The 23951-nt window shown below is 39.5% G+C and overlaps 1 protein-coding gene across 2 annotated transcripts in view; it reads right to left on the bottom strand.

Annotated features, from left to right (window-relative positions):
• Positions 1 to 17347, bottom strand: part of SLC24A4 (solute carrier family 24 member 4) — a 248904-nt gene extending 231557 nt beyond the window's left edge. For both annotated transcript variants that reach the window (XM_051977362.1, XM_051977363.1), the window contains exons 1-2: positions 17107 to 17347; positions 14708 to 14818 (exon numbers count right to left, since the gene is read on the bottom strand). In XM_051977362.1, the coding sequence (XP_051833322.1) occupies positions 14708 to 14818; positions 17107 to 17263 (268 nt within the window). In that variant the 5' untranslated portion in view covers positions 17264 to 17347. The remainder of the gene's footprint in view (positions 1 to 14707; positions 14819 to 17106) is intronic.
• Positions 17348 to 23951: the final 6604 nt, after the last annotated feature.

The raw sequence follows: 23951 nt of genomic DNA, 5'->3' as shown, positions 1-23951 counted from the left end.
AATATGAAACCAGAGATCCTTTTGAATGGAATAGTGGCCCCATTTTTACTTAAGTTTGGCACCCTAAATTACATGACCCATAAGCTCTCTTTCTAACTAAAAATATCCTCTGACCATTAAAATCAAATAAAAATGATGAGGGAACAAAATTTCTTATCCAGGGATAAGAACTCAAAATAGCTATCTATAGCTAACTATATCAGAAAATGCTCTAAATCATTATTGATTAAAGAAATGCAAATTAAAACATCTCTAAGTACGATCTCACATTTATCAAACTATCAAAAATGACAGAAAAGGAAATTGACAAATGTTGGAGGGGATGTGGGAAAACTGAGACACTGTCACTGGATTTTGAACTGATTCAACCATTACAGAGAGCAATATGGGACCATGCCCAAAAGGCATTAAACCAAGTATACTCTTTGACCTAGCAATATTACTTTAGGTCTCCCTAAGAGATTTTTTTAAAAAGAAAAAGAAAAGGAAAAGGACCTCTATGAATAAAAATATTTACAGCAGCTCTTTTTGTAGTGGCAAAAAACTGGAAATTGGTTTGGAAGGGATATCTATCAATTGGGGAATAGCTGAAAAAGTTGTAGTGCATGATTGTGATAGAATACTATTGTACTGTTTAATAAATAATGTGCAGGATGCTCTCAGAGAAAGCTGGAAAGACCTACCTGAATTTATGCAGTGAAATGAGCAATACCACATAGTAACAGCCATAGTGTACAATGATCAATTGTAAATAAGTTAACTATTCTCACCAATATAAGGACCCAAGAAAATTCTGAAAGACTTAAGATGAAAAATGTTTCCCATCTCCTGAGAAAGAAATAATGGAGTCTGAATGCAAATTTAAGCATGATTTTTAAAATTTTGTTTTTCTTGTAGTTGTTTGTCTATTTTCTTTCACAACAACGACTAATATAGAAATGTGTTTTACAAGATTGCACATGTATAATATATCAAAGTGTTTGCTTTCTCAATAGTGGAGGGAAAGGCAAAGAGGAAAGGATAAAATTTGGAATTCAAAATTTTAAAAAATGCATGCTAAAAATTGTTTCTACGTGAAATTGGGTAAAAAAAATTTAAAAACCCAAATTAGGGGGCTTCTCACAAATGCTACAGCCCAGTTTAACAGGCTAACTACCTGGACCACCTCACCCACCCAAAGGACCAAATTCATTTTCCTTCTCTCAAGCATCAAGGCAATCTGATTCAGTTTGTAGCTCTGAGACTTCTCTGCTGGCTGAGAACTGAACTCTTCACTAAGTCCCCAAAGCCTAATTATTCACACTTGTGCAGCAGTGATCTTAGGAGATGTTTGTTTTCTCTTTACCCCTGGATAGTCAATGAGGAAGATGCACCCGTTGCTAGTAAGCATTCCTCCAGGTACTAAGGATGATTCTGCTATTGCGTAGTGAGGCTTTTTTTTTTTCCCTCTCCCACAATAATTCTGGGTAATTTACTATTTCTCAGTCTCGTCAGCAGCAGGGAAGCTAGGGAAGTTCTGTGCATAGAGCAATGGGCTTGAAGTAAAGAAGATTCCTTGAGTTCAAATCCAGGCTCATTCACTCACTATCTGTGTGATCTTGGGCAAGTCACTTAACTGCCTCAGTTTCCTCATCTATAAAATGAGCTGGAAAAAGGCAAACTCCTCCAGTATCTTTACCAGGAAAGTCACAAGTGAGATCACAAAGAGTTGGACATGACTGAAATAAGTGAACAACAGCTATTTATGAAGCAGTACCAAAAAAGCCAATGTTTGAGGGCCTCAGATCTCTCCCTTAGTCCAATCCCTCATGCACACAGCTGTGAAAGCAATACTTCTATAGCACACAGCTCACTCCCCTGCTCAAAAAGTAACTGTGACTCCCTATTGCCTCTATGAGAAAAAAGCAATTTTTCTGGCATTTAGCCTTTTTTTTTAATTAAAGCTTTTTATTTTCAAAATATGTACATGGCAGGGCAGCTAAGTGAAACAATGGATAAAGCACCAGCCCTGAAGTCAGGAGGACCTGAGTTCAAATCTGGCCTCAGACACTTAACACTTCCTGGCTGTGTCACTTAACCCCAATTGCCTCAGCAAAAAAAAAAAAAAAAAAAAAAAAAAAAAAAACAAAAACAAAATATATACATGGGTAATTTTCAACATTCACCCTTACAAAACTTGGTGCTAAATTTTTTCTTTAAAATTCTTCTACACATATTTCCACAAATATCATGGCATTTAGTCTTTAATGAGAGCTCTCCCCCCCACTGATACATTATTTCTTTTCTCACACTCTATGTTAAAGCTAACATGGTTGTTCCTCATACATGACATCCTATCTCCTGCCTCCATTCTTTTTCACAGACTGTCTTCCATCGCTGGAAGCTCCAGCCTCTTTCAGAGCACAGCTGAAATGCTCCCTCCCACAGGAAGTGATTCACTTCAGCTACTAGTGTCCCCTCCAAAAAATTGTTTTTTATTTACTTTGTGGAAATTCTGCATTTCCTTATACATGTACATATTTTTCTCTAACAGAATTTCCCCCAAAAGAATTAGTGCCATTTTAAGCTTTAAGAGCTTTGGGGATACCCTATATAGGCTCCTTGAGGGCATCTCTGTATTCCCAGAAACTCAGCACAGTGTTTGGTAGGTGCTTAATAAATGCTTATTACCCAGACCACAGCTATTCTTCTGAATCTCCAGGTTTCTACTGACCTTCATTTTCTTTCATTTCAAAAGGAACATCTGTTCCTTCATCAGGAACAGCAAATTTTCCTGGTCGATTTATTTTTTTATACTTCAAATATACTTCACACTTCAAATATGTAAAATATTATGCTTGGGCAGACAATTTAATTAATAATGGGCGATGACTTAATAAAAGATTCTCCTTCCACTGTTTTACTTTTCTAATAGTACTCAATTGACTCAATTCTGGATCTGGTCCACCTAAGACAACACATGGTAATATTTAATGATTTCCATTTTTAGCCTTGTGAGAAATGCTTCTCAGAGTTCTGGAGCAAACAGAGTGGGTGCTCTCTGAATCAAGGGAGGTATACAACATGGCAGTCGGAGCAGGGAATCTGTAAGTTGGTGCTTAGCAGATGGGCCTGTAAGCTGGGAGATTGCTAGCAGATGGCACTGATAGTTTGGATAAGGCAAAAAACTTTTGATTGCAAACAAATCGGTATTAGAAACATACTAAGAAACCCAACCCACGCGGATGCTTTTACTGCTATAATGGACAGGCACTTCACACACATCAGAAGCACCCAGGTAAGTTTTAGAGCCTGAAATTTGTCATTTAGATCACCTTTCTTTCCTTTGTCTTGAGTCAGGACCCCAGACTGTTACAGAGCAGGGAATTACATTGCAGGTCATATAGTCCAGACTCATTCTGTAGATGAGAAAAGCCAGAGAAGTGAAAATCACTGTGTGAGAGCCCAGGTTTCCTGACTGCCAATCTACTTGGGACTATAGAATGTTAATTTTGAAAGGTGAAGAGATTACCTAGTTATGGTAAGATTTAGAATTGGAAGGAACTTAGAATGATCTACTCTAATCTCCATATTTTACAGATGAGGAAACAGAGTTAGAGCAAATAACCAATATGCTTCAAATCACCCAGAGTAGTAAGCAGCAGAGAAGAGACTTAATCTTTCTAACTCCAAATCCCTTCTTTATTATTCTGTTTTACCTGTCTCCCTAAATTTCAAATATTAGGAAAATGAGGAAGAGAAATTATCTGCTCAAGTCAACATAGAAAATCAGTGGCATCGGACCCATGTCTGTTGACTTAGAGTTGACTTTCTTGTAATAAAATAACATCCCAAGGGAAAAAGAAAAAAATTAATGATTACCTATTTTCTTATTTCAGCTGGTAGGGAAAAATATTTTCTATCCATAATGACTTAAAGGAGCACCACCATTTTAAAATCTACCATATTAAGATATATAGTAGTAAATTTGGATTCAAAAAAATTCAAAAAAATTATAGATCAAAAGATCCATATCCCTGCTTTGCTCTTTAATAGCTATGTGATCCCAGCAAATAACTTTCACTCATTAGCTTTCAGTTTTCTGTTCTGTAAAATAACAGAATTGGTCCTAATCTCTAAGATCCCTTCCAGCTCTTAATGCTATGGCCTATAATTTTCAAGGGGTCCAGGTGATACCTTTGCTGAAATGAAATATAGTATACAATGGCACGAGGTGTCCCATCAAATATGGTCCTTTTCTAAGCCAGAATTGCCCAAGTTTTAGTTGAAATAACACTCCTCAGGGAGTGCAGGTCACTCTGGGCTAGTTGCATTTCTCCCTTCTCTGAGGGAGCTTTGCTTTCATGGGAACAGCCAAGAGAGAGTCGGCCTGGACTATGGCTTAACATTTGCCAGTTCCCAAATCAGCACTTCCTGAGTTCTGCAATGCAAAGACAATTAATTGACCCTAGATTTATAGGCCCTGGTTTCCAATCCCACCTCTCACCTACTTGCGTGATTCAGACTAATCCCTTCATCTTTCTGGGCTCCATCTGTTACATTTCTAAAATGAAGAGGTCACCCTCTGCGACTTATTTTAGCTTTGGATTTATAAACCCTCTGGAACCAGGCCACTCTTAAGTTATAAGAAGTCATAAACTGACTTGTGATTATGACTCCTCACCTCCATATCCATTCCTTGCAGTTCCTAGTTACCCAAATTTACCCACTTTCCAGTCCTCTGTTAGGCAAACATTTCAATATTCTAATAAAGTAGAATCAGCTAAATTCTAGTTCTTCCCTTCCTCTTTAGTTAGCCAGATCACCTCCATTTTAAAAATCTTTTTCCTGGCCCTTCTACTTAGTCCTACCTTGGACATGGTACCTTCCCTTTCGGGGCCATGGGTTGCTCAATGGTAAAATGTCAGGATTGGATTGGGAACTAGTGATTCTAAACCTAGAGTCTGTGAATATAAAAAAACAGTTTGTTACCTGTATCTCAATATAATATATTTCCCTTGTAATCTTGTGTATTTTATTTGTGTATTAATCTAAGGAGTCTACAGCTTTAATCTAATTGGCAAAGGAGTCCCCTCACACACACACAGGCATGAGTGGGTACAATTTAAAAAGTGACCTCTAAGGTCCCTTCCAGCTATGATATTTAATGATTTTATATCAGTATTATATAAGTAGGCTTCTGAGATGGAGTTGTTTCATGACATCAGTTGACTTGAGGATCTAGATAGCAAACCATGAATTTTTTCTGATAAATTTATTTTCCTTCAACCTCTCAGATCACTGGAGAGACAAAACCAACAAACAGAAAACCATCCTTTTTACCTTCAACTAGAACCACTATGCATGAAAGAAGTCTGGACATGGAGTCAGTCCTAGCTCTGCTGTTAACCACCTGTGCATGACATAAGTCACTGAAATTCTCTGAAACTGTTTCTTTATACAATGAGAGGGAAGGTGGGACTAGGTGGTCTCTGAGGCTCCTTTCACCTGTAAATCTAGGATTAAAGGTCAAAAAATAGTTCATTCTCTTTTGAACCAAGTTCGCTTTCTCTTTTGCCCACTGGGCCCTACAGCTTCCAATCCTGAAAATGTAGTGAATTCTGCTACCATCAATACTGCCCTTCAAACAGACTGAACCTTGAAATGCTTCCAGGTAAGGAGAGACAAAAATATTTCAACAGGATATTTAGCTCTTATCATATCCTCAGAGGTGTGTTCCCAAAAGCACAGCAATTCTTTTACCAGATGCTTTTAATCCTATATCTTTTTTAAAAATTTATTTAATATTTTTCATTCAAAACAATTTTTCTTTACATTTCTTTTTTAAGATTTTTGAGTTCTATCAGGAGATCATTATACATTTCAACAACATACTATATGAGGATTAATTCTGATGGAAGTGGCTCTCTTCAACAATGAGAGGATCCAAATCAGTTCCAATTGATCAGTAATGAACAGAACCAGCTACACCCAGTGAAAGAACACTGGGAAATGAGTGTGGACCACAACATAGCATTTCCACTCTTTCTGTTATTGTTTGCTTGCGTTTTTGTTTTTTCTTCTCAGGTTATTTTTATCTTCTTTCTAGATCCGATCTTTCTTGTGCAACAAGATAACTGTATAAATACATATACATATATTGTATTTAACATATATTTTAACATATTTAACATGTATGGGCCTACCTGCCATCTAGGGGAGGGAGTGGAGGAAAGGAGGGGAAAAAGTGGAACAGAAGGGTCAATGCATGTTTATCAACAAAAAGCTATAATAAAAAAAGAAAAAAGAACAAAAATTTTTTGAGTTCTAGGTTCTCTCCTTTATCCCCACCCACAATTAAGAAACCATATGTGAAGTTATTCAAAAAATTTCCATAAAAGTCAAGTTGTGAAAGAAAACACCCTAAAATGAAAATAAAAACCCTCAAGAAACATTAGATTAAAAACAGAGAGAAAGAAAGAGAGAGCAATCTATATTTAAATTTGATCCTTCTCTAGGTATGGATAGGATTTCTCATCATAGGTCCTTCAGAGTATACCCTATATGATTTAAAGACCTCTCAGTTTTCTTCTAAAGCTCTGTCAGCCCTCAAAAAGAGATGTACTCAACAAGAGCTTCCAAATAACAGGAAGTAGCTCAATATCACTGTCCCCATTGCTCTTTTATATGCTTTCATAGAAAACATCTCACTTTGCTTTATCAGTACTTACTAGAAAAATATTCCTGGAAGGAACAATCCAACACACACACACACACAACACACACACACACACACACACACACACACACACACACACACCATGTCTTCAAGGTAGTTCATGAAAAGAAAAGGTATAAAATAAAACTGTTAGATGCCAGGACCTCAGAGTCCTGCTTCAATTTACTTCCAGTTCCTTGACCATGGGCCTTGTTTCTAGCCTGGCCTTCCCAACTATCATCAAGAGGATTAATCTCCTGTGGAGAAGGCCTCCATCGACACCTACCATCACCAAGGACCCTCAGAATCACAAGCCCCTCCGTGACCAGCTACTGCTACTAGCCCAACTCTGCAGGTCTGATCTCCTTGGGGAGAACTGACTTGTCTTCTACTACTTCTGTGCTCTACAGCCCCTGCCCCTCCATCAGCTGCTGCTACTTAGGAGTAGAACAAGAACAAGAAAATGCTCACTCTACAAAGAGCACTATCAAAGGACTCAGCTTCAGAAATATATATGGTTTTTTTTTGTCTATAGAAAATTTTATTTTATTTAATAATAACTTTATATTGACAGAATCCATGCCAGGGTAATTTTTTACAACATTATCCCTTGCACTCACTTATGTTTCGATTTTTCCCCTCCCTCCCTCCACCCCCTCCCCAAGATGGCAAACAATCCTATATATGTTAGATATGTTGCAGTATATCCTAGATATAATATAAGTTTGCAGAACCGAACAGTTCTCTTGTTGTACAGGGAGAATTGGATTCAGAAGGTAAAAATAACTCGGGAAGAAAATCAAAAATGCAAATAGTTCATATTCGTTTCCCAGTGTTCTTTCTTTGGGTGTAGCTGTTTCTGTCCATCATTTATCCATTGAAACTGAGTTAGGTCTCTTTGTCATAGAAATCCACTTCCATCAGAATACATCCTCATACAATATCGTTGTCGAAGTATATAATGATCTCCTGGTTCTGCTCATTTCACTTAGCATCAGTTCATGTAAGTCTCGCCAGTCCTATCTGTATTCCTCCTGCTGGTCATTCCTTACAGAGCAATAATATTCCATAACATTCATATACCACAATTTAATATATATGGTTTTATCTATGGAAGTCCCACTGAGGAGGAGCCATCACCATCTGCTTTGTTGTTGCACCCCGAGGACCATGAGGCTTTCCCCACACTGCTGAAATTTTTTCTGTGTCAAATCTCCTATTTCCCACAGTCCGTGTGAGTTTCTTGCAAGCAGGGACTGTCTTATTTTTCTACCTGCATCCCCAAAAGTTAGTAGAGGTCTTTGCACTCACATAGTGAGTGCTTAAGAAAGGCTTTTTCATATATTTGTTCTTTCACTGAGAGTTTTTGAGAAGGGCAATGACATGGCTGTTCCTCTAAGAATACCTGAGAATGACTAACAGCCAATTCTTCCAGTTTATATAGAGATTTGGGGACCACAGAGTGCTTTCCCCATAACAACCCTGTTGCAGACTAGGGAATCTGAAAGGAGAGGCAGGTATTGAGGACTCCTAAAGTCCATTAAGGGAGTATTATTCTCCCTTTCCTCTCTCCCCATTAGGCTGGTTATTTTGACAGCTGTTTGAGGGATATTGGAAAAGGGAGAAGGGAGTGGCAAGAAGACAAGATGGCTACTACAATATTCAGAGCAAGAGGTGATTAGGGCTTAACCCAGGTAGGTGCTTTGAGAAGCAAAAAAGAAAATAGTAATAATAAGGATTGCATGCACTTGAAAGGGGAGAACTATTTTTCCTTATTTTCAGTAGCTCTGTGGTGGCTGAGGAGGCAGGGGCTGCAGCAGGCTACCTCTCCCTGAGAACTGCTCACCTGAACCATTGCTGAGGGAGTTGGGCTGGTAGCAGAGCTGATGGTCTGGGTGGGAACTGCCATTCTTGAGGTTCCTGAGCTTACCTGGCATAGACACATGTATCCTGACCCATAGGAAATGCCCATCAGTGATAGTTGCCAGTAGCTGGTTTGGGGGTACAGGGACGGCAGACCCTCTCTCCACATGGGCTGCTTCCCTTTAAAGCTCCTTACGCCAAATATGACAAAACTAATCAATCAGATATTGGGGGAGAGGAAGGGAAAAAGAGAACTCTGAGATTTTGAGCTTGGAACACTCTCTGAAGAACAGTTTCTCCTACATGTAGAGAGAGAAGGAGAGAAAATGGAGGAAAAAAGTTGCATTCTGAAGGAGAAAATGATGATTTCAGTGTTAGGTACAAAGAACAGAGTAGCTGAAGAAAACTGAAGTACATTAAAAGCCTGGTTTTGCTTTGTTATCTGTGTAACCTCAGGTATATTACTTAGACTCTCTGAGACAGTTTCTTTATCTGTTCAAAGTAAGAAGTCTGGACCAGAAGATTTTTTAAATTCTTCCTGGCTCTAAATCTAAATCCAGTGGAGAGCTTAGACCTCAGTTTCCTCATCTGTAAAATTAGGAGACTGGACTAGATAGCTTCTAAGGTTCTTTAATAAACTCATTGGACATTTCTGATCCTATGACCTTCTCCCTTCAGCTTTATAAATATTTCACCTCTAAAGCAAAGAGTCCATGATATCTACCCAGAAAGGGGGCTATCAGAGTCTATCTACACTGATTTCTTCCTTTTTTCAACTCCTACAGCACTTATCACTTAGTTCAATTAAGCATTAATATCTTCATTATTATTTAATTTTTTATGTATGCCTTCCTAAGTTAGGTACTAGTTCAAATACAGATTGATATTTCAAGTATAGGTCATTCAGTAATTATTCAACTCTCAGTGACCCTGCGGACCATAGCACCCCAACATTGTCCAAAACTTGGGATTCCTGAACTTACTCAGCATATACACATGTATTCTGGCCCAAAGTAAATGCTTAATAAATGCAATCAGTGACAACTGCCAGTAATTGGTTTGGGGATACAGGGATGGCAGACCCCATCTCCAGATGGGCTGGATGAGTTTCTTAGCAAAGACACTGGAACAGTTTGCCATTTCCTTCTCCAGTGGATTAAGGCAAACAGGGTCACACAGTAAGTATCTGAGGTTGGATTTGAAGTCAGGTTTTCCTGACTACAGGCCCAGTGCTCTATCCATTGAGCTGCCTTCCTATATTGCTCTATCCTTCCATACTGCCTTTAGCTCTCTCCTAAAATGAGATCTGCAACTGTGATGGACTTGGTTCTTTTCAACAATGAGATGATTCAAGGCAATTTCAATAGACTTGGGATGAAAAATGCCATCTGCAATGGAGCTTGAATGTGGATCAGAGCATGGTATTTCACCTTTTTTGTGTTTGCTTGCTTGCTTTTTTTTTTCTTTCTCATCTTTTTTTCCCTTTTGAGCTATTGTGTGTGTGTGTGTGTGTGTGTGTGTGTGTGTGTGTAATATGTTTAGAAGAACTGCACATGTTTAACCTATATCAGATTGCTTGCTATCTGGGAGAGGGAAAAAGAGAGAGGAGAGGGAGAAAAATTGGAACACAAGGTTTTTCAAAAGTGAAAGTCTTTCCATGTATTTGGAAAAAAATTTTTAAATACTATTATAAAATGAAATCTATTTAAAATGCATATAATATGAGTATATGCTGAAAAGATCAATAAGAAACTGTATTCAGGCTTTATAAGTCAGATTTGAGGAGAAAAGTACAGTATTTGTTCAATCTCATATGATAGGCAGTTGGGTGACACAGTGGATAGAGTACTAGGCCTGGGGTCAAGATGACTCATCTTCATGAGTTCAAATCTAAGCTCAGATATTTTAGACAAATTAGCTTTGTAATACTAAACGAATCATTTAATCCTGTTTGCCTTGGTTTTCTCATCTGTACAATGAACTGGAGAAGGAAATAGCAAACTCCTTTCTTTTTGCCAAGAAAATCCCAAATAGGGTCAAAGAGAGAGTCAGGTGAGACTGAAGCCAATGAATAATCGCCATCTCCTAAAAGGAACTGTGTCATACTTGTCCCAGGTGAGAACCACAATAAGTAGCTACTTATTGAATCCATTCAACCAATAGATTTGGTCTAATAATAATCCCTATTGCCACTTATGTTTCTATAGAACTCTAGAGTTTGCAAAGTGCTTTTCCCCACAATAACCCTGTCAGGTAACTAATAATTACACTAATCATAGCCATCTAACAGAAGAGGATGCTCAAAGATGCAGTGATGTGATCACACAACTAGTAGGGGATAGAGGGGATCATTTCATCTCCATCTTCTCATTCTTGGGACAAATTCATTCCTCAGCCTTATGCTAATCCAAGGCTTGGGAGGAATTTGTGAGTGGGTCGTGCTACAATTCACTCACCCTTTTGCTACCACGGTTTCTCCAATCATAAAAGGGGAAGCATTAATTCTAGGGAAGAATTAATGCTTAATATTTATTAGGAATTACTGCCTAGAATTTATCAGGAAGATTGAATTAGAAGATTAATTAGGAAGAATTAATGCTTAGTATTAGTGTTTGATCAACTTGATTGAAAACTGCACTGAGAACCATGGATATAAAGATGGAGGCTCACAAGAACAATACTCCATAGCTATGTCCTGTATAAATGAACAGGCCCAAGTTAAAGCACAAAGAAATGCAACATTTGTCACCTAGAAAAAGGACATTTTGCCCAGCCTAGGAGGTAACAATAAACCAAAAAGGAGACATCAAAGAAGCAGAACCAGATTCCTTTCCGTACCCTATTCCCACACACTTACAGATTTGAGTTAGGCCAGAAGTAAAGACAGAAAGTAGGGTAGGGAGAAGACTGAAACAGAAAACAGGATCAGGAATGAAGCCTCGGGTTTACTACTTGCCTACTACATAGCCCACACAAATCTTCTTATAGAAGAATATATAAATGAGAGAGAATAAAAATGAGAAGAATAATCTGTGTCCCATCTACCTCACTGGGTTATTGTAAAGATCCAGGGTGATGGGGTACGGTTTGTGAAAATATTTTGCCCATCATCCAAAAGGAAGAAGCGTTGATAGACCATTTTGTCCAACCCACCCACCTACTCCCACACAAATTCTGAAGAGCAGTGGTCTTGCTCGTGTCTCTTAATGAGTCTGGCAAGAATGTTCCCATTTAGATTCTGAAGGAATACAGATCGAATGCTCCTGGCCGTGGACAACAATGCCAGGAAAGGGGGCCTGTGATTGGCCAAGGTTCCAGCACTCCCACATCCCCCTCCTTCCAAGCTGGGGCTCTCACTGTTGCGGAGCAGACGCCCTCAGCCGCATGTATCTCCCTTCTGTACATACACCCACCACTCATGGCTGGTGAAGACATGCGACAGCAGCAGAGTTACAGCTAACTTACAAGGAGGCACTAGGCCAACTGAGAGAAACAGAGGGTCCGGAACAGACGGGAGAGTGTACACACCCAGGGGAGTCCCAGCGGCCTCTCGGAGTGACTGTCTTTCTGTCCTCCCCTCCCTTAGCCACAGGAGTTGGGTCGCGGGCAACTTAGAACACCAAATGAAGCAAAAATGCTTTGGACAGTTATGAAAGGAAATAGAATAAAATGCTGGACATTTATTTTTATGGGACTTTTTGGGTGGGGGCAGCTAGATGGTAGAATGGACGAGTTCTGGGCCTAAATCAGGAAAACTCATCTTCTTGAGTTCAAATTTAGCCTCAGACAGGTGTGATCCTGGGCAAGTCACTCAACTATTTGCCTCAGCTTTCTTCTCTGCAAAATGAATTGTAGAAGGAAATGGCAACCATTTCAGTATGTCCGCCAAGAAAATCCCAAATGGGGTTATAAAGGGTCGGATATTGCTGAAATAACCAAACAACAACAAAAATTGTTTTGTGGACCCTTTTATGCACTTTCTTTTCCTTTTTACATACATACACACAGACTGGGCAGCTGCTTCCCTCTTCCCCTTGTTTTACAGATGGGCAAACTAAGATCTAAAAAGTGAAAGTGACTTGTCCAATACAAGGGAAGGGGAGGGAAAAGTACTTATTTATATGCTGTTTTTGTTGCTGAGTTGTTTTAGTCATGTACAATTTGGGGGTTTTCTTGGCAAATATATGGGGACAGTTTGCCATTTCCTTCCCTGGCTCATTTTTAAAGAGAAGAAAACTGAGGCAAATGGGGTTACATTACTTGGCAAGGGTCAAATGGCTAGTCAGTGTCTGAAGCCAGATTTGTATTTAAAAAGATGGTTCTTCCTGAGTCCAGATACCACCTAGATGTCTACAAAAATTTCTATAACATCTATCTCCCATGTGTCCGGCACTGTGCTAAACTCTTTAAAAATTTTATCTCATCTGATAACTATGAGAGATAGATGATGTTATTCCCATTATAAAATTAGGGAAATCTGGGTAAGCAGGGATTAAATGACTTAGCCAGAGTTACAGATAATAAAGATTTAAGACAGAATTTGAACTCAAGATTTTCCTGATTCTAGGTCTACACACTAACCACTGGATGCTAGTCTTGAAATGACATTAAGGTAGTAACTTTGCCAAGATTATAACTCAGGACTCCTAACTCTTATTCCAATGCTCTTTTAATTACATCACAGTCTCTCTGTGGACTCCTTCTACAGGAAAAATTCAAATACCTTTTGTCTTGAGGCACTTTAGGTAAAACCTACCTCAGGAAAAAAATTATGACAAATAATCATAGTAATAATAATGGATACTTGTATAAATTTTGCAAAAAGTATTTCATGTATTATCTCATTTGAACTTCACAATAATCCTCTCTGGGACAGATACTACAAATATTATTAGACCTATTGTAAAGATCAGAAATTGAGGTTCAACGAATTATACATTACTTGGTCAAAGTCATACAATCTTGAAGATAGAATTTGAACCTAAGCTTTCCTGATATAAATCAGAACATGCTGGTGATCACTATTATTTTTTTTTTATTCTTTGATATTATCTCTATTAAGGAAGGCACTTTGTAAATGACACAAAATGTAGACTATTATTATTTTTCAATGAACCATTATCTTAAAAATGGAGCCAGCCCAACCATATAAGATGAAGAAATCAATTTTTGTTTTTTTAAGTTTAATTATACACTAATTAAATTGTTTAAAAGAAAAGACTATCCAACTAAGAACAGTCAGTGCTTTATAGAGAATGGCAAGCCTCTTAGACAAGGCATTCAACAATCAATCTTGCTATTGTGCTATACAATGTGGAATACAAAGCAAAGAATCAAAGTTCCCTGAAAAGTGAGGAAAGAAGCAGAGATAAATGCAGGATAGTGGGGGAAAGCACTGTATTTACAGTCACTGTGTCAGGTTTCAAATCCCAACTCTGTAACTGAGCATATTGGGCCTCTCCTCTGGGCCCTCAGGATCCTCATTTTTAAGCTACATAATCTCTAAAGGCCCTTTCCAGTTTTAAACGCTATCATCCTATACTATTTTTCTCAGGTGTGTGTGTGTTTCTATGTGTTTTGTGGAGCAAGAAGCAGGGTAGGAATAAGAGAATGGAATGCCTTGGAGACTAGGTTTGAAGGTTTTAGGGAAGAATTAGCATCTTGAAATAAAAAGAAATTTCAAAAGAGGAAGATAGAGTTCATTCCAGGCTTTAAACTCATACATATTCAGAGAGGTAGTGAACAATTTAAACAGCTTCTGAAATGAATATTTCCTGCTTGGATGCCACTAGGGACAAGGGCAAATGGAAGGAATGAACAAACTACCAAACACTCATAGAGACACACACAAGAGTAAATCCAAGGAGATACAGAAAACACATAGCCTTTAGAGCCATTGTGAGAATAAATATAAATTTTTTTGTGCTCTTGCATATGACCTTTTCACTTGCTGAATAAAGTATTTGAGTTGCTTAGCAGCATACAGAATTATAATACTCTTTATAGATTGCCAATCAAAAAGGTACCATTTTACTCTTAAAAAAATCTTTTTACCACAACTCACTGTTGTGATTATTCACCAAAACCATACCATATACAGTATTTCTAAGGCACTAAATGCTTTGTGATTGAGTTTTGGTTTCTTACCAGGATCAGTGCAATTTTTAGCCGCCTGAGTTGCATTAACTGATGCCATCAGCTTTCTGGTCCTCCATATTTCAGGTAATCGATGTTTGCCTTTGGAAATTGTTTCATGTCCTATATGCAAACAATAATATTAATAATCACTAACATTTATACAGTGCTTATGATATGCCAGTCACTCTGCTAAGCGCTTAACAATTATTATTTCATTTAATCCTTACAATAACTCTGGGAGGTAGATGCTTTTATTATATTCCTTTTAAAGATGAAGAAATTGAGGCAAGCAGAGGTTAAGTGAACAGAGTTCTTTGGGACCCCAACCCCAGAATTATCCACCGGGCCACCAAGCTCCTTCTTCATGTCTCTGCATGGTCCTTAGTCACAAAATTTGGTCATCTAGAACCCCATCTGTACAATAGCCACTCACATTTCTATAGTACTTTACAATTTATAAAGTACTTTTCTCCCACCATCCCTTTGGAGATATTTAGGCAGCCTGAGAATGATCATTCACATTTTTAAAAGAGAAGAAAATGAGGTTCAGAGAGCACTCTTGTGAATTGCCACAAATCACATTACTAGTAAAATGGCAGAGAAAAGACACAAGCCTTCATCTTTCTACTCAGTACTTTTCCCCTTGCCCCATAACTACTCCTTTTGCAAACAGGATAGTTTTTCTGATCTATCATTCTTTTAACAAATATGCATAGAATTATCAATTATCATTTTTATAGCATATGTAGTCTATACATAGCAGTAATTGAATAAGTTTTTTTTTTTCACAAGCATTTTGAGAATTACTCCTGATCTTATATTTTAAATGACCATTTGACATCATTCTCTGTTTAAAGTAAAATACTCATTATTTCTCTCTCAGTGGCTTAGTGGAAAGAAAAAGTATTGGACCAAGTGGCAGAAAACCTGGATTTTAGTCCTGGCTTTACCATTAGCTAACTGTGTGACCCTGGATAAGTAATTTTTCTCTTTAGATCTCAATTTTCTCAGTTTACAGGTGAGAATATGAGTAAATGGACTAAATATTTAAGCTCTATTTCAGTTCTAAGCATCTTTGATGCAATATTGTTAAGTTTAGATATGAGAATATAAAATAAATATTGTCATCTAAGGTCCTTTCAGTGTTTTGTTATTTCAGATATATAACTGGATGGAAAAGGCATCACAAGCATCCATCTGCAAAGCAGCAATTATCAATGTATTCAGTTGAAGACACACAAATAATTGGGGGGTCTTGTCTGCAGTTCAGAGAACCACTTTTTGCTGCGTCCTCCAACTGTCTAGCACAGGTAGTTTAAAATAGAATCCAGCCACAATGCCTTAGTGTGTGTCCCACCTTATTTCACTCTCTTAATGATCCTTATTACTTATCTTTGAAAAGCAGCCAGGACTTGTTTCTCCAGAGCTTTTTAGTGTCGGGCACATGGTAGTAGGTACTTAATAAATGCTAGCTGACTGACTGACTTCTTGGCAATGGCTATATCACTCTGCCTCGCTCGGACATTGAAAAATAGAGACAGAACGGTTAATGCACGGCACTCAGGGACTTTGAAAGATTTCACTAATTTAGTTAATGGCACCACCATTCACACACCCTTCCTTGTCCCTGTCTGATTTCTACTGTTCCTTCTCCACACCTCCAACCTCAAATTAACGATCAATCTCTGGGATTAACCATGACAATTTCCAAGACCCTAAATCTCCCTTTGGCCGTGCACTTTTAAGTGAAGATGGCACGGGATACCTTTAGTTCTAACAGGTAGAGCAAGGAGAGCAAAAAGGAAAGGGGATGCTGGAATAATCGCACTGTCTCAAGCCTTCACCTCGCCTTTTCAACCTGGATACTACCCTAGATTCACCACCAGAGCCCGTCTGTTTGAAGCTTACCGGGTCTGAGTTTGGGCATCGGAGAGGTTTTTAGGTTTGCTTTTTTACAGTAAATATAGACATTAGGGTATCAAATGCTGGTGGGGGTGGTGGGAGGTGGTGCTTAAAGAGAACCAGGGAAGTCGGCAAGGCAAAACCGCAGCCTGCGGTCGTGGAAGGGGCATTGGAATTGGATCTTAGTTCCAATCTACCTGTATGACCTTGGGCAAATCCTTCAGCTTCTCAGCCTCGGTTTCCCCTTTTGTTCAAGACAAAAAACGAAAATAAAAACAGGTGCCCGGGTGGGAGGAGACCATCCTAAGGTCCCTTTCGGATCTCTTTAAATTCTATGTATGCCCTTTCACGGCTCACAAATCCAAGAGGAGGAGTGGATGAGCATGTTGGCGAAGGCAAGGGGGTGACCTCGGAGATGCCCTTTCGGGGACCCAAACTCCGCCCTCCTCGCACGACCCCCTCGCTCTCAGACAGATCCCCACCGCGTATCCTACTCCTTCACCTACCGAGGCTGGAGAGCAGACTGGTCGCGCACCACACCAAGGACAGGACCCCGCAGATGAAGCCAACTTGCTGCAGCCACATCTCTCGCCTCCGGTGAACTTTCCGGGATTGGAGAAGCCCCTGGAGCCGGCGCGCAGGAGGCGGCAGCGGCGGCGCCATCCCGGAGCGAGCGCCTCGCCTGGACACACACGGTCCGGAGCGGTAGGAGACGGGCAGGGACCCCTGAGGCCAAACCGCGAATTCGGGGAAAGCCAGGAAGGGCGGAGGGAGGTCTCAAAGGCGAGCAGCTCTCGGGAAGGTTTTCATGGCCCGAAGCCGAAGTCAGTGGAGGAGTCCAAAAGGGGAAGAGGCGAGCGCGAAGAGCGCTCAGAGCCCAGCTGCCACCCTGCGCTCTACGCAAGCCATGGCCCCGGGACGAAAAGGAGGAGCCGCCGGCTGGAGCGGCAGCGGCGGCTCCCTAGAGAGCCCTTGGGGTTCGCTCGGACGCCTCCGCACCCGCTACCTGCGGGACCCGACCTTCCGCCGCCACTTAGCTCGGCCCCTCCTGGGCGCTGCCGCTGCTGCGCTGCCGAGTTGAGCGCCCGGGCTTCCCTTGGGGAGCTCAGGCTTCAGCCGGAGGGCGCGATCGCAGCTAGCTGACGGCCCCCGCAACCTGCTCGGGGAGTGAAGGGGTCCTGGAGCTGGCTGCCTTAAGGGGTGCCCGAGGTTCAGCGCCCGAGCGTCACCCCTCCGGCGGTCAGCATCCTTCTGCCAAGTTTAGCCACTAGCTCGCCCGTGCTTCCCTTGGCTCTCCTCCGGCGTGCAAAGCGCAGGTGGCAAAATGGCCCAGGGGACTGGGCGGTCAGCGTGGGGGGCTCGCGCTGGCGCCCCGAACGAGCCCCGGGCCTGCGGTACAATGCACGATTCCTGCCTGGATACCTCGCAGGCGGCTCTTTTCGGGGAGGGGTGGGAGGTAACAAGCTCCTGCTTCGGGCCCCAGTTCTCCCCCGGTAACTTTCTCACAAGGTTCCCCGACTCCTCGCGCCTGCGTCTGAGATGCTTCAACGCCTCCTTCCCTCTTCTTTCCCTCCCTCTCTGTGTGTCTGTACACACATACACACACACACGCACACACGTGTGTACTCTCTTGGGGCTCTCTCTCCCTGACGCTTCTCTACGCTCCCTCCCCCACTCCCGCCCCCAGGATTAGCTAGTGACCAATGTAAATAATCTCCCTCTCATTCCCCCCCTCCCCACTTCTCCGCCCCCTGGTAAAGGAATGAAATGTTTCTGTGCAATCCTCCGCTGCTGCAGCTTTTTTTTTTTTTTAAACCTTAAGTAGATATAGAATTAGAGATTTCTGCAGAGTAGAGTCTCGCCCACAGGGACTCATTTTGACCACCATCGTGCCACCCCCCCCTCCCGACCTATTTAGTTCATATTAGGATAATCTTTAAAGTTATGGAGTACAGATTATCTCAGGAGGTTATAGAATTTGAGCCTGGGAAATAATCTAGCCCAGAACCCTCATTGTGCAGATAAGGAAACTGAGGCTCAGAGCGGATGGATGGGTGATTAGTCTCAGTTGGCCTAGGTAGTAAGTAGTAGAGCTGAGATGCAAAGCTAAATCCTCTTTAACTCCCAAATCCGAGCTCTTTTCACCAGACCATTTTTGCAGCTGCCTAGTGAAGTTGATGAGGAAAATATCATAGACCATTAGAGCTGCAAGAGATTTTATATATCTCTTAGATATTCCGGAAAAAGCACTCGAGTTTAGAGTCAGAAAACATTGTCTTAAATCTCCTGGCTCTACTATTTAAACCTGTGTGACCCTAAGAAAAATCACTTTTCTGGACCGTAAATTATCCTCATATATGCAGGACCTCTATGGCCCCTTCCAGTTTTAAATGTTACCATCCAACCTATTTAATTTATAAATTGGGATGATAAAATGAGACCCAGAGAAGGTAAATGAGCCAACTAGCAAACTAGGAAGTTTGCCAACTAGTGTGGTGCAGAGGACCCGACTTCAAATTGAGTCTCAGGCAAGCTGTGTAAGCCTGGGCAAGACACTTAACCCTGTTTACCTCAGTTTCCTCAGCTGTAAAATGATCTGGAAAACAAAATGACAAATCATTCCAGTATCTGCCAAGAAAGCCCCAATTGGGATCACAGAGTCAGACAAAATAACAGTAACAAAGGCAGAGCTTGGTTCCAACTTAAACTTGCTGACTCCTGTGTCTAGTACTCTCAAATTCAATTTCCATTGCTACCCTCTTACTTAGGATTATAAGGTTTGAACTTGGAAGAGGCCTATCTAATAAAACCCCTTTGTTTTTACAGATAATAATGCAGAGGACTAGAGGGGGTAAATGACTTACTAAACTCTTACAATTAAGCAAGTAACAGAGCAGAGAAGCTAATCCAAGTCTTCTGCCTTCAAATTCAGGATTCTTTCTGTTTTATACAATGCACCAATAAAGTGGAATGCAAGAGGAAGAAGTGAAAATAAGTGATAGGAACTTTGCTAACAAACAGCACTCCATCAAGAAAACATCAACACTGGCCTCCTAAGGCATTCTCCCAAAGGGATACTCTGTTGGTGAAGCTCAGTTAAACCAATGCAGGTTCTGGCTAAAAAGTCCCAGGGACTCAGTTTTACATACTCCACTGAGAGAAAGCATGAAGATTTCTTAAGCTTCTAAGTCTTTCTATTTCTCGAGGGCTGTAAGTGTGTGCTCACCAGCCTGTGTGTTTTCATCGATAGACCCAAACTTCTAAATCTTAAATGACTAAGGAAAAAATGGGGGGAAGGGGAAGAGGAGATAATTACAAAACTGTGTCTCTGATGATGTGTTTTCATTCAATCAGTAGTATTATTGTAAACAACAGTGCAACAAAATTTCGGCAGAAGAGGTTTCATAATGAGGTTCTTTCCCCCTTCATTTAATGGAATGGTCCAAGATCCTAAATTTATATTGCAAGATAATTAACAATTCAAATTTCCATAATGATAACTCATTTATATTGTGATTTATATACACTATCTCATTTGAAATTCAGAAAAAATAGCTCACATTTACATAATACTTTAAGGTTTACAAACAGCAAGCCTTTCAAATAGAACCTGCAAATATTATAACTTTATATATTACAGAGGAAGGAACTGAGTCTCTTAAGTGGTTTAGGGACTTGCTGGAGATTAAGAAGAGGTCAGGTGGCAAAAACAAGGTTCAAACTCAGAGCATCTGACACTGGACTTAGTGTTCTTTTCATTATACCATGCTGATTATCTACAGCAATTTATCCATTTTCCACCCTCCCCTTGAAACCATGTCATTGGTACTTTATAGTCCCAAGACATATAACATGATTATTTGTAGCAATATAAAACTGCTTCAGTAGCCCACAAAAATATTGGATTCAGGGACACATAAGTGATTGATTATATTATGAAATTCCATGAGAAATAAAAGAAAAAGTAGCGTCCATGTCATCAGCATAGACATAATGTCCAAAAGAAACTTCTCTTTTATTTGACTTATTTTGTATCAAACATAGAAATTAATGAATCTACCATAAAAAGAGCCCACACTGTTAAAAGCTTATGAGTTCAGAGATTTGAATGTAGCTACATTAAAGCATAGACTTTGAATTCCATAAATCCAATTTAAAAGTTATTTCTTCAAACCAAATGCTGCTGAAAAGTATTCACAGAAAATTCTAGAGTAACTAAAATATGCCAAATGTATTTGTTTCTCTTTAAATTATTTAAAATAGTTTTGTATTCTGTTTTTAAAAATTATCCCCATAAGAAACTTTCAATTATGATTCTTTTATTTTAATTAATGTACTTCAGAGCTTGCTATTCAGACTATAATCTCAACATACACAAAGGTCTGGAGGTCATACAGAGTCAGGATTCTTTTTCAAAACCTGGTCTTGTGTTTGTGGGCCACTGTATTTTATTTCACGGATAGACAAATTACTTAGATATTCTCGGTAGGTATTTCTCACCAAAGGCCAAAGATATACAGATACAAATAAAAGATTATGTGATCACAGACACAAAAACATCCCCCCCCCAACCCCCTGCATCTGGAAGAAATCTCTTTCAATTCAAATTTCTTGTACGTTGGTTTTTTTTAACTTCTCTTTTGTACTTAAATATTAATTATTACATATGTATCATATTTCAATTATTTGTATATATGTATGAGATATTTGTATGTGTATACACAAATTAGATAGATAGATGAGATATATAATTAGAAAAGGACAGATTCATTATGTTGTAATAGCTGGGAATACCAATTAGATGGTTTAAATGCTATACTGGTAGCCCCAAATGTTCAGAGAGCCAGAGGAAATTTTCTAGTACATTTAATAAATATTCTCTAAGATATGTAGAAAAACAATGACAAAACTCACATAAAAAAAGACAGATTGCAGCCTTCGCTGATGAGGGGAAGCAACATTGTGGATATCACAGCACCATCAAAGGGTCATGAAAGCTTGTCCATATCTGTTTCTGCCATTTGCCTCTAAAGGAAATCTTTCAATTCCCCAGCTTTTGAGCTGAGGAAGTCTGCTTTCAAGTCTCTGGTCTATAATGTATGTAGAAGAAATAGAAAGCCAGAAGTCAGCCAGGAACTTAAGGCCCGGGAACTCTCCTCTCAAGCCAGCTGTTCAGCTGGTGCACTGCTGGCTGTGTTTCAGCCACAAGTCATGGTCAATTGCTCCCAGGAGGGAGGAGAGTGTACATAGACAAACAAAGAGAAAAAAGACAGAGGGAAATAGAGAGGGGCAAATACAGAGAGAAAAAGAGAGAGAGGAGGGGGGAAGGGAGAGAGATTACCTGAGGAGGAATGGCTCCTGTGATGCAATCTGTCCCCTCAGTCTCAGACAGACAATGAATTTGTTTCTGAAACCAAATCCATAAAGTGCCATAAAATCTCATTAAGTTGATTGGGGAGGTTTGAGTGGAGAATTTATCACACATGATTCAGTGAATCCACTCTTTCTCCCACCTTCCATATTTTTTAATTCTAACGAAAATTAAGACATTGAATCCTCGAGCCACTGAAACTTTTAAAATTAGAGAATCAAACATGTGTCTTAGGAACATTATTTGAGGAACTGTGAGGGAAAATTGGAAAAAGGAAAATCTGGAATTAGAAAGATCAATTATGAGGTTATTACAGCAATCCAAAAAAGAAACAATGAGAGACCTGACTAGAAAATAGGATTGTAGAGGTAGCGTCAAACATACTTGCCAATTGTTGTAATTCTCCTTATAGAATAAGCTTCTTTCCTTTGGTTTAAAATGCATTCTTTTGCACAAAAAACTTTTACTCATGATATAGATAAAATAATTATTATTATATTAGTATATACATAGTGTTTTAAGGTTTGTAAAGCACTTATTTGATCCTTAAAAACAACCCTGGAGATAGGTGATATTAGTATCATCTTTATTTTAGAGATGAAGAAAGTGAAATAAACAGATGTTGCCTAGTAGGTATTTGAGGCTGAATTTGAACTCTGGTCTTTTTGATTCCAGGTGCATTGTTCTGTCTACTGTGCCACTTGGCTGCCTCTATGCATATATTAAACACATATTCCAAAAAACAAAACCATGGACATAAAAGGCATTTAATAAATTCATGTGGCAATGAAATGAATGGACTTCATCTCCTTGTACCTTCTGAAAACTTCTTTTCTCTTCAGTCTGCTATTCAGTAATTCCCTTAGAAAAGAGGAACTAGAAAATCACAGGGCAACAGACAGTGTGCCATCTGGAAGGCTAGCAGACAGATCTTGGCAACAACTTTTAGGCCAAAAGAAAATAACCACAATGTTTTGTGGAACCTCAGAGCTAGAAAGGACTAAATAAGTCATCTTGGGGAATCCCCTATATTCCATTCAAATCAATTCATTCCACCAAATAGTTATTACTGTGCACAAAGTATGATACTAGGTGCTGGGGATAGCAAAATGAAATGCCTGGTGTGTAAAAAATTGCATGGGGGAGGAAGCAAGAGAAGAAATTCTATTTCTCTCTTTTTCTCTGCCCTCCTCTTTCTCTGCCCTTCCTCCCTCTTTTTCTTTCTCTATACATATGCATATGCATATATATATATAGATAGATAGATATACATATAATACGCAACTAAGTAGGGTAGTTGGGATGGTGCAGAGAAGAGGAAGACACTAGTAATTGGAATCTGGATATAGTCAAGCTAGAAAATATCTGCATCTTGGGAGAGAAGAAGGGCAGAGAGAGAGAGAGAGTTTCTAGAGTCCTATGAATATGAAATTCAGAATTTATATCCTTTGCAGTGTATGTTCTAGACTGCATTCTAAAAAATAGCTTTTTATTTTCAAAATATATGCAAAGATTTCCATAATTTCCATCATTCACCCTTGCAAAACTTTGTGATCCAAATTTTTTCCCTTCCTTCCCCCCTCCCTTAGACAACAAATAATCCAACATGGTAAACATGCAATTCTTCATACATATTTCCACATTTATCTTGCTGCACAAGAAAAATTAGATCAGAAAGGAAAACAATAAGAAAGAAAACAAAAAGCAAACAAACAACAAAAAAAGGGTGAAAATGCTATGTTGTGATCCACATTCAGTCCCTACAATCCCCTCTCTGGATGCAGATGGCTCTCTCCATCACAAGGCCATTGGAACTGATCTGAATCACCTCATTGTTGAAAAGAGCCATGCCCATCAGAATTGATCATCATATAATCTTGTTGTTGCCATGTACAATAAATGATCTCCTGTTTCTGTTCATTTCATTCAGCATCAGTTCACGTAAGTCTCGCCAGTCCTCTCTGTATTCATCCTGCTGTT

The sequence above is a fragment of the Antechinus flavipes genome, chromosome 2, assembly GCF_016432865.1.
Source record: "Antechinus flavipes isolate AdamAnt ecotype Samford, QLD, Australia chromosome 2, AdamAnt_v2, whole genome shotgun sequence".
Classification (NCBI taxonomy): Eukaryota; Metazoa; Chordata; class Mammalia; order Dasyuromorphia; family Dasyuridae; genus Antechinus; species Antechinus flavipes.
Note: the sequence above shows the minus strand (reverse complement) of the source record. Positions and strands in the feature narration are given on the sequence as shown.